The 14,710-nt window shown below is 43.1% G+C and overlaps 2 protein-coding genes across 2 annotated transcripts in view; both read left to right on the forward strand.

The window, feature by feature from the left end:
- LOC122925022 (zinc finger protein OZF-like) overlaps window positions 1-14,077 on the forward strand; it is a 338,508-nt gene extending 324,431 nt beyond the window's left edge. The window contains exons 8-9 of the mRNA XM_044276555.1: window positions 12,877-13,082; window positions 13,335-14,077. Of these exons, the coding sequence (XP_044132490.1) occupies window positions 12,877-13,082; window positions 13,335-13,651 (523 nt within the window). The 3' untranslated portion in view covers window positions 13,652-14,077. The remainder of the gene's footprint in view (window positions 1-12,876; window positions 13,083-13,334) is intronic.
- On the forward strand, window positions 1,091-12,495 carry LOC122925040 (oocyte zinc finger protein XlCOF7.1-like). Its single transcript, XM_044276580.1, has 5 exons — window positions 1,091-1,146; window positions 1,230-1,353; window positions 10,576-10,667; window positions 10,804-10,924; window positions 12,321-12,495. The coding sequence occupies exons 1-5, from the start codon at window positions 1,123-1,125 to the stop codon at window positions 12,395-12,397; spliced, it is 438 nt and encodes a 145-aa protein (XP_044132515.1). The 5' UTR covers window positions 1,091-1,122; the 3' UTR covers window positions 12,398-12,495.
- Window positions 14,078-14,710: the final 633 nt, after the last annotated feature.

Consider the following 14,710-nt stretch of genomic DNA (forward strand, 5'->3'; position numbering starts at 1 on the left):
TTTCAGGTATTTCTCCCTCAGAAGAGCTTTCCTCCTGGTCATTACTCTCGCCTGCTGGGTCAGTCAACTGCAGGCCTCTCTGCTTTCCCTCCCTACACTACTATCGTTGATCATAGGGTAGTAATGAAAACCCTACCTGATATTTTTCAGGTAGTTTCCAAATTGCACAAGAACCAGGAGATCATTCTTCTGTCCTTTTGTGACAATCCTTCTAATCACAATTATGTGTTTTGTCATAGATGTCAGAAGGTGATCAATTCACTACCTTGAAGCTTCCAGGGGTTGGAGGAAAGCAGAGAACCAGGCCAGCAAAAGTAGTAACAGCAGATGGATGAAGCAGGTTGTTTTCTTTTGGTATATGTCAGTCAGGACATTCCTCTCCTTCCTTTTTATGGGGCTCATTCCACAAGAGAGGTGTCCACCTCCTAGGCTGAGAGAGTGGAGGCCTTGTTGGATCAGATATGTAAGGCAGCACCTGGGCTTCCCTCAAACCTTTCTCAGGCACTATAGGTTGCAGCTTTTTCCCGTGTCTGATCTCAACTTTGGTAGGAAAGTCTTGCAGGCAGTTGTCCCCTCCCCTTCTTAATTATTTTATTTCTAGTTTATTTCTCCCTGGGTGCCCTTATGGGTGAAGAGGTAAAAGATGGATTACACTTGACCGTAATGGATTTTATCAGAACTCATAGCAGCACCCCGTCCATTTTTTACCTCGTCATTTTCTTTGGTATTATTTGTGTTGTTCCTTAAAAAGATATAGTAAGAGTTAGTTATGTAGATTCGGTAGGGCGTTCTTCTCTGTCAGACCTTTGGATAGTTTTTTAGCAAAACTGAGTTGTGGAGAGGCACCACTTTTATGTTGCAGGTTTCCTGTTCAGCAGGGGAGATCCTCTCTATGGGTTCTGGAAAAACAGATTACTGGTAAATGTCATGTATCTTTTTTCACCTAAGTGTCGCTCTCCTTCGACAGGAGTACACCATAGTGAAGAAGACATCAGGGACTGTGTGACTCCCATCATCCATCTCCAGGAGTCAGAAGTGCGGAGCAGGACCCCTCACACCATCACAGAGCCTCCCCCTCACCCCCTGATACATGAGCAGAAGATCCTAGAACTCACCCACAAGATGATGGAGCTGCTGACTGGAGAGGTGACCTGCTGGGAATGCTGGGAAATTCTCCAGTAACAGCACTGGAGGGGTCTGGGTGATGACGGTGTCATTGTGTTGGTCAGGTTCCTATACGGTGTCAGGATGTCACTGTCTATTTCTCCTTGGAGGAGTGGGAATATATAGAAGAACACACGGATCTGTACAAGGAGGTCATGATGGAGGAGCACCAGCCTCTTATATCACAAGGTAAGAGCCGTCATGTGCAGTGTATACACATGTGTGCAGTGACATGTAATGGAGGAGCGACACAAGTTAGGCTCTTTAAACATCACATAGGTCCTGCATTTGCCTTATTAGTCAGACATATTGATAGGCTCCATTCACCTAAAGTATCTTAGGTGGTTTCCTGCTGGAGTAATTCTCCTCCAGGAGCTGCTTGGGATGTCTTGGTGCGCTCTTTATTTCCTCCTTGGCTCAGTTACTAGGAAAGGGGGATAAGAGGATCCGTCGTCTGTCTCTCCCATTCCTGGATGATGGGTGGCTTCAATTTTATCTGCTAGGGATTCCACAACTGGGCTTCTAGGTCTTCTACCCTGGAGCTGTGGTTCATCCACCTGCAGTGGGTCAGTCTCTGAGGTAGTGAGTTACTACTCAGCCTCAGTTTTGTAACTCCCTTATGGTGCTCACTCTCTAACTGTCTCTGACTTGTAGTCACTCAGTGGCACCTCTTACATTTGCCCTGCACCAACACCTCTGTGGTCCGATTCATTTAACAGCATGTGCACCAGAAAACTGATGCACATTAGACTGGGAATTCAATTCCAGCTCACTAGAAGCCGTAGATTTCTTTGCCGCACAGATCTCCTGAAAATGCTCCAGAATTATTATCTCTTAATAATTCAGGCACATCATACATGAGAGGGGCTCACTATATAGGAAGCATCAGTCGTACTACATCCCCCTAGTTCGTCAACGACACAGCACACCCAATGGCACCAAACATCCCCTTTTATAAACTCCTCCCAGGAATAGTGTAGGGTCAGTTATAAGTGTTGTCACGTTCCCCTGCACAACCACCATCACAGTAAAGAAACATTATGGCGTACAGGACATAACATAAGGTGTAGTAGACAGATTCAAGCTGTGCAGACGATAGAGGGCAATGGGTAAAAGGAATCCCATAGTAACTGCCTCAGATACAAGCCCGTCAGGATGGGAGCTAACTGCATCTTTCCAAATTCAGCGGAGGTAGAATACCGCTCAGGAGGAGAATTCTCACCATGTAAGGAGTTTAGAGCGATTCTCCTCACATTCCTTCAGTGACCATAGCCCAGGTCTACAGACAAGGGGAGACAGGTGTATGTACTGGGAAAGGTGTAACTGTCCTTCTAATGAATATTCCTACAGAGGACAGTGGGGGTTTCAGTGGTCTCAGAGGTTCCTGTTCCTGTCCAGCAGAGCGGCAGTCTCTCTCATAGAGCTGTTGTTGAAGATGCTTCCAATTAAAGCATTTAAGATACACTCTAGTGCTCCAAATCAGGGTACCCCAAGGGTTAATATCCACACGTGGTAGAAACAGACACTGACACACAGGTGGGTCAAAGACTATCTCTCTGTTTATTACAAAAGGTAAAGCGGTTTATATATCTTTAGGGGGGCTTCCCCTCTGAGGCCTCATGCCATTATTTCATTGGCTAAGAAGGAAAAGGAGATAAGAAGAAAAGAGAACACTTGGCATCTGCACATTGTGCACATTGTGCATGTTATAAACTTTGGTATGTAAACTAATGTAAACATCTGTATGCTAACGCCATCTTGTAATGGCGTCTCACTAACATTAATACTGCATACATCATATATCACACTTCAAGGAACTGCTTTTTTATAGGCAATGAGTATACATGGGTATCATCTAATAATTGGCTCAAGCATTTTTCCACAGTCCATACATCATTCTTGACACATCTGTGCGGAGAAGTGAGGACGAGCTCAGCCTGCAGCTTCGCACCCCCCTCCTTCTCTCTTCATCGTTGTATAAACAGGCAGACTGAGCAAAGGGAGGAGGGGAGGCACTTGAGGCAAAGTAAGAAACTGCTTAAAGCAACTACATAAAAAAATAATTTTGTACATAGTCCTGGACAGAATAGAATGATATTCACACATCTCTATCAGTCCCCCCTTGAATCTCATTTTTTGCCTAAACCTAAACATCTCTCCCAATGCTCCGACTCCTCTTCACCAGCTTCCATGACAACCTATTCCTTGTGAATAGCCACCCATGACACTGGATTTGACATAGGTAAATCAGACATAGGTAAATCAGATGGTCCTGTAGGTGCGGGGACTAGCAGAATGAAGTGGACTTTGTTTATCATCTTTAATATACTCATATAGCTCTCCCATGAACATATCCGGAGTGACAGCAGATACAGCTTTGGATAGAAGCTTCCTAATGCAAGGGAGGACACAAAAAACAATCAATGCAAGCAGCAGAATTAAAGATAAATTCAGGAATAGGAAGTAAGCCCTTTTAGGGCATTCATGACCTGGCCATTGATTATTGCGAACATAAGAACTATTAATACTGAGAATCTTTGGGCAATACTATCAATTGATCACTGGGCTAGAAATATTGGACTGTAACCACTTTGTTCTTCCTTTTGCACAACTTTTTCACAGCCTCAAACACTATTTTTACTATCTCATTTAGAATCTATATTCTTTGAGTCAGGATTAGCAGTCACACAAGAGGGAACAAGAAACACCATCATTTCAAGTCTCCAGACTTAACACTTTCTTGAAATGACTGGAGTAGATCCAATTAGGCTTTCCTTTGAGCTTCACTGATGTGCTTGTGGTCAACAACACTTGGAATAGACTATCTAAACCAGGGTTTGAGGACTTTTCTAACATGTCTTTTTACTACCAACCAATCTCCAGACACAAGTGGGTGGGTTCCTGGTACTTTATCAAGATCTGGAAGTGAAGCAAAAACTTGAGAATGTATTGTAGTCAAATGCTCATGCAAACTTATCACATAATCTTCCAGACAACCATGTTGCATCTGGAGCTGCTGTGGGAAATACAATCCTGTCCTACGGCTGACCCAAAAAGGACCTTATAGGGACTAAGGCCTGTCTTACGGTTACGGGTATACCTTACTGAAGAGAGAGCAGGCACACTGTTTATGGCTTTTTTAATCTTTAACTTTAGTGTCCTGTTCAGTTCTTTTTCTCCTACCCTACCGCTGCTTTGTGGATGGAACGAAGCATGTAAGGCCTGTTCTACACCCAAAACCTTCAACCTGTGAAGTGAACACCTCTGTCACTTTCAATTCTCTCAGGCACCCCATACCTGCATACAACTTCGGCCATAATCTTCTTTGCTTCTTTGGGTATGCTTTTGGCCACCCTGAAAACAAGTCATCACACATCAATACATACTTGTATACGCCCACTTTGGGTAGTTTAAGGTAGTCTGCAGGCGTTGAAACAGATACAAAGGGCAAGATGTGTGTTTCTGAGGTACCTTAACCACCTTGCCCACGTTGTTCTGGGCAAAAATCATACATCCTTGGGTATATCTGGCTGCTACAGTGCTGAACCCTGGGGCATACCATGCGCTATGTACTAAATCACACATAGCAGTTTTTGACTGTTGCGTCACTCCATGGGTTGCCTGTGCCATCGTGGGGTAGAGGGACCTGGAAAGACAGAGTTTCCCTTGGAACTGTATTAGACCTTCCTCATTTGTAGTCCCCCCTTTTTCCATCCACTAGTCCCTTTCCTCCTTCCCCACCTGGTTCTGAAAGGTCTTAAGAACGTCCGGGGAGACAGGAGGAGTTATTTCAGGGACCTGAGCTTTGTCCAATAAGGCAGGGGTCTGCTTAGACAATTTGGCAGCCATTTTTGCCGCCTGATCTGCCATGGCTTTTCCTTTTGCCTCCTCTGAGTCTGTTTTACAATGACCTTTTGTTGCTATCACCGCCACTCAAGTTAGTGACATGAGGGCTTCCATCAGAGACCTCACTGCTTCCCCATTTTCGATGAGTTTACCTGAAGCGGTCAGGAAGTCTCTGGTTTTCAAAATGGACCCATAGTCACCATAGTCATGGGCAATCCCAAAGGCATACCTAGAATCAGTGTAAATGTTGGCTGTTTCTCCCGCTGCATCTCTGCAAGTCATCTTCAGAGTTTTTAGCTCGACTTCTTGAGAAGACATGTGTGGTGGTAAGGACTATGCTTTTATAGAGTGTCATGTTTAGTCACCACTGCCCAACCTGTGTAGTACCTGCCATCCTGGCCATACCTCGATCCATCCACAAAGAGCACATGATCTGAATTACCTAATGGCTGATTTACCACATGGTCAAATCCTGCTGTCTCTTGTGACATCATCTGCAAACAGTCATGAGTCTCTTCCTCTGGATCTGGAAGAAAAGTTTAAGTGCCCTAAGTGCCCTAACTCTTCCCTCCCCCCTTGCTCCAGAGGCAACAGGATGTCTGGATCCAAAGTATCACATTTTTGGGCATTGTCAGGCAACAAAATGGGGCAACAAAAATATGTTTTGGGTTGTACTTGCAGGAGGATGGATGTAACATCACTATCACTTTGTGGTTCAGGACCATCTCAGAGCTTTTATCAACCATGGCTTGTACAACTACTACATCTCTGATGCAGAAAAGGGGCACCTCTGGCCACAGATCAAGTCTGGCTGAATAATATGCCACAGGGCATTGTTGCCGGCCATGCAGTTGGGTGAGGACAGCTGATGCACGGCCATTCACTTCTGTACAATAAAATCTAAATGTGTATGATATGCCCAGTGCGGGGGAACACAAAATTGCCAGCTTTGGACATAAAAGGCTTCTACCACCTCATATATAAGGTGGAAGGGACTAAAAGAAGCTGCATCAAACTTGTGTATCCAAGGTCTGCGATAACAAACAGGGCCCAAAAATGTCCTCAGTGCATTCATGTTTCTGGGCAAAGGAATGTCCTCCATAGATGTTTCACCCTAGGAAGGAAACTGTAATGCAACAAAACTGAAGTTTTTCTCTTTTTTTTTCTCACTTTCAGCCATCATCAGCTAAAAAAGGACAGGAGTGACATGGCTGCAGTATACATACTGGGTGAGTTCTAGGCTCCCTGCGGCAGCACCACCCAGGTATACTGTTTACCCTCATGTGTGATAGGAATAAAAAAAACAACTGTCTGGATGTTGTGGTAAAACAAAAACATTTGCCGAATAAATCACAGTGGAGTGGGTAGAGGTAGCGGGAACCTAAGCCAACAAAGTGTGTGGATTGGGCACAATGGGGGTGTTAAAAACTGTGGCTTCAATGACAGCACATAGGTCATGTACCATCTGGTACTGGGTGGGTTTGCTCTTATCACTTTTCTTTTTCACAGGGTAAAGTGTGTTAGAAGGGGATACAATCTCCTTGATAGCCCCCTTTTTTTTCAAAAAGTCTCGGACTGTTTGAGATATGGCATCTTTCTGGGAAGTGGGGTGCCAGTTTTCATCTCCACTTCCACAGGAGGTACTGGGAGCTTGCCAACATCCGTGGGTCCAGTAGCCTACAGATAGCCTGACATTCCCGCAGGCAGGGCTTCCTTCTCATCTTCTGGGAGTACTGACACAAACATGGACCAGGGAGTTTTATCACTAATGGCCAACAAACAAAGTTCCTGGTCATTGAGGGCACCTGTGAGCTTCACAGCGCCATCCTCCTGGTATGAGATGCTGGCACGTACTTTTGCAAGAAAGTCTGCACCCAGGGGGCAACAGGGGGCAACAGGGGGCGTTATCACTGGCCAGCAACCGGGCAAGCACTTTTTGGGTAAGGGCAAATCTAATACGGATGGGTTCCATTCCGTTAAAAGGGGAGTATACTACTTTCCCATCCACTTCTACCCAAGGACTGGTGTTCTTGGAGATTAAGTCAGGGGAGGACATATTTGCTGTGCACAACTGTCTTAGTTGCTCCAGTATCAATCAAAAACTGGACTACTTCTGTATCACCCAGAGTGAGGGATATCATTGGGGCCGGACTTGAATCTGCTAAAATGTTTAAAAGCACAGCCAATACTGGATTTCTTGTTTCCTAATCTTGGTCTAACTTTTCCCCCTCACCTGTCTTTGTGTCGTCCTCATCACAAAAAACATGGGCGTCTGTGGGGACGGACAGTGATCTGGGCATGGTCAACACAGAATACAATCCTCTCATGTGTGGACGAGGAGTACCACACACAGCACAAATCTCTCTCCCATCTGGGTTCTGGGTCCTACAGACTATGCAGGTCCATCCCCCAGGACCATTATAGGGTGGCAAACTTACTTTTTTCTTTCTATGTTGGGGAGGTGGTTTAACATTATCATGATAACATTCATAACAATACTTTCCACTTTCTCTGTCTTTGTACACCCACACTTCCTTCACTACTCACAGCTGGACTTCTGCCTGTCTTGTGAGCTTGTTATCTTTCAGCCACCCTTTGTTTATCCCTAAATGCTTTTTCTCACTACTGTGGATTCAGTTTACCATCGGAGATCGGGGGGCATGTCTACACCTTTCATTAGCTTGCTGATGTTTTTCACTGCCTGTCTACATTCTTTACTACTTCTGCAGCATCTTAGCTCAAGGTTAGCATTCTTCAGCAACAGTATATGAAAGACAGAAAGAACAGAATCTGTCTGGGCTTAAAGCTACAGTTTACCACAGTTGAGACCACCTCCATCACAATCCCCTCCTTTTGTGATTCTAGCAGATGGGCAGGACTTCAAAACATAAAAGTTAAGGCATTTCATGTAATTAAACAATACTACAAGTAATGACTAATTATAGGTATATGTGTATCCTTCACTTGCTGAGTTGAGTGAGTACTCTATGTCTAATGTTTCGTGCTCAGTAGCTGTATCAGAAAAAATTACCAGTAACTAAGATGGCCGCTGGGCAGGGAGTAAAATTCGCTCAGTTAAGATGGCCACCGGGCCGGCCGGAAGTTGCAGGAGTTAAGATGGCAGCCAGGCAGGAAGTTGGGAAGTAGGGAATGCCATCTTGTGTGATAACCGGATACAAAGAGGTGGGCCTAGGGCATGGTTTTGGCACTGACATACTTAACAGGTCCACCCCCCTGGAGACTGAGTGGCTGGTGATATGGTGGGGGATGTATCTTCTGGAGCGCAGCAGAGTCCCCCTCCCCCCGTGCCATTTTAGGGGGCTGTGTTGGCGGTAAAATTTCATACACTTAATTATTGTCATAATATCTAGCAACCGAATGTTGTAAATTCAAGGCCGAATGCCCTGTGTTCACGCCTGTGAGAAACTTTGTGATAATTTCACTCTTTTTTGGCCTAAAGCCAAAGCACACACCTCCCTGTGTCTCTGTGATGATACTTTTTCTTTTTTTTCTCCTCGATTTAACTCTTAATTCGTAGAACTGACTTCGCTCACAGTAAACTTGGCTGTGTAACCTTACTCTTCCCCGAGACTGGGACTGGTCCATTTCAACAGCAATGTTGCGGACTGACACACACAAAACAGAGGAGTGAGCAGGCACCTTTAACCCTTTCCTCCGCAGACAAAGGATTCAACCTCCCCTCTGTTTGGCTCAATCTGACTATCACATCTGACTAGTCAGCCCAGGATTCCTATCAGCACCTCTTCCCCTAAGGGTCAGGCAGCTCCGCATGTCTTCCTGTACAGGTTAGGTGGAGATTACCTTCGCACCTCTTCCCCTAAGGGTCACGCAGCGCCGCACATCTTCCTGTACAGGTCAGGCGGAGATTACCTCCGCACCTCTTCCCCTAATGGTCAGGCAGCTTCACACATCTTCCTGTAAAGGTCAAGCAGAGTTTACTTCGTCCCACACCTCGGCGCTATAGTGCCCTCTTTTCCAAACCAGGAGGTTCCTTTTCCCTTTCTTTGCCCATGGTCTAGCCGTCTGTGCTCAACTCACTCCTATATACACACCAGGGTGATCTATCAATTCAGACTATGGTTTCTATGGACCCAGGCTTTCAGCATTTCAGCCAACTACTATACTAACATGGGCTCCACCATACAGCAGACTAAGCCACCATGTCGTTCGAACTGAATAGCAGAAAGGCAGGTAAGATAATTGATTTTCTTACCTTTCTTTGTGGCCGCGGTCCTCTCCTCTCATGCCATTCGACAAGTCCTGGGGGCTCTTGAGGGTCGACTGCTGATGATCCCTTTGCCTGGGCCCCACGTTGGGTGCCAACTGTTGAAGATGCTTCCAATTAAAGCATTTAAGATACACTCTGGTCTCCAAATCAGGGTACCCCAAGGAGTTAATATTCATGCGTGATAGAGACAGACACTGACACACCGGTGGGTCAAAGACTATCTCTCTGTTTATTACAATGAGTAAACTGGTTTTATATATCTTCAGGGGGGTGTCCCCTCTGAGGCTCATCCCATTATTTCATTGGCTAAGAAGGAAAGGGAGATAAGAAGAAAACAGATGCCAAGTGCTATCTTACAAACTTTGGTATGTAAACATCTTGTAATGGCGTCTCACTAACATTAATACTGCATATATGACACGTCAAGGAGGTTCTTTTTTATAGGCAATGAGTATACATGGGTATTATCTAACTAAGTAATTGGCTCAAGCATTTTTCCACAGTCCATACATCATTCTTGACAGATGTGGAGAAGTGAGGACGAGCTCAGCCCGCAGCTTCATTTTCCCCTTCTTCTCTCTTCATCATTGTATAAACAGGCAGACTGAGCAAAGGGAGGAGGGGAAGCACTTGAGGCAACGGAAGAAACTTCCTAAAGCAACTACATAAAAAAAAATCATCTAGTTACATAGTCCTGGACAGAATAGAATGATATTCACACATCTCTATCACTGCCATGGGCTCACAGAAAATGTCCAGTGAATATCATATTTTTCTCTTTTTCCATTTCACCATAATGGCTCCTTAGGAGAAAGGAATTTTCTCCCCAGTGAAAGGAGACTTGGAGGGGGTAAAGATGTAGAGCTTTCTCCAACACCACAGGTGGAGAGGAGACTGGGGAAACTTGTTTTACTTCCTCTATGACTGTTTCCTCACTGTGGGTTCTCTCTCTAGAAATTTACCTTATATGGGGTGGTGTCATAACTAGTGCCAGAATGATGCTTTGATGCCTTTTTGGTTGGTGGAGTGCTGCAAGATGCTCCTGGCATTTATAACTGTATCCTCTTCCTCAAAATTTACTGTTGTGGAGAAGGAGTCATCCCACTGCCTGCCATTCACTCTCATAGACCAGAGGTTACTTCGGTCTTTTGACCTGCTAGGTGCTGGGACCTCGGCACAGGTGGTGAGGAGCAGAATATTATTATTTCCCCCTGATAACTAAACCTAGAAGTGAAGGAGCTAAGATAGGTGTCTGATCTATAGACAGATCAACAGGGGGCCATGTATTCAGTCATTGTGTGCTTGTGTCTCCACAGATGAATCCAGGAGGAGAAATCCACCAAAGAGATGTCCCTGTCCTCTGTATTCCCAGGACTGTCCAGAGGAGAAGGTCCCAGAGAATCCTCAGGTAGATGGAGCTGAGCCCTATACACATCTATATAGGGGGGTCCTGCAGTCATAGAGGGGTCATAGATTGTGGGGGTCTCTTATGTGGATCTGTTAGATTTCCCACCTGTCTGCTGTATTGTACTGAATTGTTACAGATGATAAATCAGGGGGAAGATCTGAGTGATATTAAAGTGGAGGATAAAGAAGAGAGAATGATGGGCGATCCCCTATGTAAGAGTGAGGTGGAGGAGGACATTCCAGGAGATGTCACCACAGGTATGGAATAATGAATTGAGAAAGTGACTTCAGATTCTGTCTTTAGTGCCTTAAGGGCAGGAAGAGAATCTGATAAAAGTGTGCAAAAGACGCAGTTTACTATTTTTGTCTAGGAAAGTCTTATATGAGAAATGTTGAAGAACTGTTATTTCTCATTAAAAGTTTTCTTATTCAGATATTGCATTGTTGTGTAGCTACAATAAAAACCTGTTTAAAAAAGTAATGGGTCTTTGAATGTGACAATGAAACTACAAAAATAATAACCTGATCATTAAATTACAACCAGGCTGGTCAGCCTGTTAGTTAAGAGGTTAGATATGTTTGGTTCTTGTGTATTAAGCTTTCTTTTTGTGTACTCCAGTCTTAAGATCCATTATTCTTAGGAAGCTCCTATGTCATATGTGATTATTGTACAGACACAGACATCTCAGTGATGGTCACCTGCACTCACAGGACACTTCATTAGCTTCACCTTCTTAATTCTTGATAGGACCCTCGTTCCTCTCTGTCTATTCCACTACATCCTAAAGACGTCTATAAACCTGAGATCTGGTAACTGTGCGGCCATTAGGCTATACAGACCTCATATCTATGTCTATGAATTCAGGCTGAGATCTGTGCTTTACCTCATGATACATTATCTTGTTAAATGTAGATGATCAGATTTTCCATAACAATAATAAAGAGAATCTAGATTTCACAATACTGTGCATGTAATATGAAATAGATCTCTTAAACCTGATGAGCCTGGTGTACTTAGTTTGCTATTCTATGTCAGAATGGCAAATATTAAAATGAGCTTATTATGACTACAGCTAAATAGTACCAGGGCTCATGAGTCCTGCATATAGAGGCTTAACTCAATCTCCAAGTTCCTTTCCATGTGCCTCCTCCCCTTCTGCTGCTGAAATCTCACACGTACTCTGTACAGGTTGCAGTAAAATAAAGCAGCAGAGTGGATAAGGCCTGTTTCACTTTAGCTGGGAACAGCCTGTCGGATCTGTCCCTGCCATGCGCTACCGGCATTTCGTCCAGCCCCATTCACTATAATGGGCGCCAGCAGAGATCCATCCGAAACCCGGAAAATAGAAGCTGTAATTCCACAATGAAACTGCAGCTGGAAGCAGGGGAATCTTTTACTACAAATACAGAGAGGCTGTAGCTTCTACTGAGCATGTTTGAGACTTAAGCAGCAGCGGAGGAGGTGCACAAGAAAGTGTTTCTCAGTTAAGCTCTAGGTGTCCATTATGGCATGATTTTTTCTGGTGAATCCACCAACTCCATCAGGTCTAAGAAATAATTAATAAATTCAGATTGTGTTGAGGAATGTGGTGACAATTTGGCGCTGAAGGGTTAACTGCCAGACATAGATGATTTTATTTATTTTTTTATTTAGGTTTGTGTAATAGAAATGGAGACTGGGTACATACCAGAATTGTGGACTTTGTCAGAGTGCTGCAGAAAGCTTTGTAAAGCTGGAATCACATGTGGAAACTTTCATGAATTTTTTTAACCAAAGCTAGGAGTGGATTTAAAATGATTGGCTTCCAGCCTAATAGGAATGTTTTAAGTTTGTCTATTTTACGGCTTGAAAAAAAATCACATATTTTATTTTGTATTTTCACAGAAAATCCCAGTATGAATTCTGAGGGTAACATTATGTTATCACTAAATTATAAAGTAGAAGATGAAGCTGTCATGCAGCGCTCTTCAGGAGAAAACCTCATTACCTTAAATGTATATCCAGAACTACACAGTACAGATCTATCCTATAACCCCCCTAATCATGAGGAACCTTCTCCTGACCAATCACCGATTTTTACCACAAGTACAGGTCAAGTGGTTTCTATACACAAAGGAGTTCACACAGTAGAGATTTCATACTCCTGCTCAGAATGTGGCAAATGTTTTACAAATAAATCAAATCTCGCTACACATAAAAGGATTCACACAGGAGAGAAGCCGTATTCATGTTCAGAATGTGGGAAATGTTTTATACAGAAGTCACGTCTTGTTACACATCAGAGAATTCACAAAGGAGAGGAAGCGTATTCATGTTCAGAATGTGGAAAAGGTTTTACAAAAAAATCTAATCTTGTAAGACATGAGAGAACTCACACAGGAGAGAAGCCATATTCATGTTCAGAATGTGGGAAATGTTTTACACAAAAATCACATCTTGTTAAACATCAAAAATTTCACCCAGAAAAGAATCCGTTTTCATGTTCAGAATGTGGGAACTGTTTTGCCCAAAAAGTAGATTGTATTAGACATCAAAGAAGTCACACAGGAGAGAAGCCGTATTCATGTTCAGAATGTGGGAAATGTTTTATACAGAAGTCACGTCTTGTTACACATCAGCAAATTCACATAGGAGAGGAAGTGTATTCATGTTCAGAATGTGGAAAAGGTTTTACAAAAAAATCTAATCTTGTTAGACATGAGAGAACTCACACAGGAGAGAAGCCGTATTCATGTTCAGAATGTGGGAAATCTTTTACAGACAAATCACTTCTTGTTAGACATCAGAGAAGTCACACAGGAGAGAAGCCATATTTCTGCGCAGAGTGTGGAAATAGTTTTACACAGAAATCAAGTCTTGTTACTCATGAGAGAATTCACACAGGAGAAAAACCATATTCATGTTCACATTGTGAAAAATGTTTTACAGATAACGCCGGTCTTCTTAGACATAAGAGAAGTCATACAGGAGAGAAGTCATTTTGATATTTTATATGTGGAATTTTTTTGTAAGGGAACCAAATTCTAAAACTCATCAGACCAGAAGAAACTAATTTTTTGGAATATGGGAAATGCTATAAAGTCAGCCAGATCTTGAAGCTTTGATATGCCAGCCAGTGATATAAAGTCAGGGGACCCCCATTCTAGAGATAGATGCAGAGCCTAGAGGTGGGGCCATAAATGTTTGAAATGAGAATAAAGCAACTTTGCTCTTTTAATTCAAATGTTATGTAGTATTGACCTGAAGTAAAATTGTGTGTCACTATCTACTGCTCTCACCATGTGCTTCCACCTGAAGCTGTGTTCAAGGAAGAATTCAGATTAATGACACTCAGGGTTCCCCGAAGTTCTCGGAAACAAACCATTGAGTGTATTGGTGTGTTGTCATAGATTGGAATACTTTTGCCCTCGACCAATATTTTACAATAAAGGGGTTTCATTTGTCAAATCATTTTTGTTGTTTCTTTGTGTTCTTCCATGTATGTCCTCACTAATCCCAATAACTTCTGTATCTACTGTTTTACTGTGGATTCTGAGATACGAGAATAAATAGGCTTAAACAATGCCTAAGTGAATAAAATAATTTACTGAATAAAAGCAGTGATATAAAAGACATATGCAACTACAGCAGTAGTTACATCGTATAAAAGCATATAAAGTAATAAAAACTATCACTTACCCCAGGTCTATTCTTGGCAAGCTCTATTTGCAATGTGGCAAAACCCAAGATGGCGAATAACAAAGAGCCAGAGCATACTCTTTGTCATAAACAGGGATTACTTCTGTAGCTCCATACCTCCGCTAGGATAAACACTGAATATTCCAATATATTGCAGACAGATGTGTGCAGGGTGCATGTCAAAACTTTAGAAATATCATATATAGATCAAATCTGTGCTAACTACTAAATAACCCTTCAATACACAGCTATGTTATTAGCTTTTGGGAGGGGGGATTAATGATCTGATAAATGGATAAGTCCTTGAGATAACAAATCAGTGGTCTGGTAGTAAGGTTGACATGGAGCGACCCTGAGTCATTCCA

The sequence above is a fragment of the Bufo gargarizans genome, chromosome 1 (genome assembly GCF_014858855.1).
Source record: "Bufo gargarizans isolate SCDJY-AF-19 chromosome 1, ASM1485885v1, whole genome shotgun sequence".
NCBI lineage: Eukaryota > Metazoa > Chordata > Amphibia > Anura > Bufonidae > Bufo > Bufo gargarizans.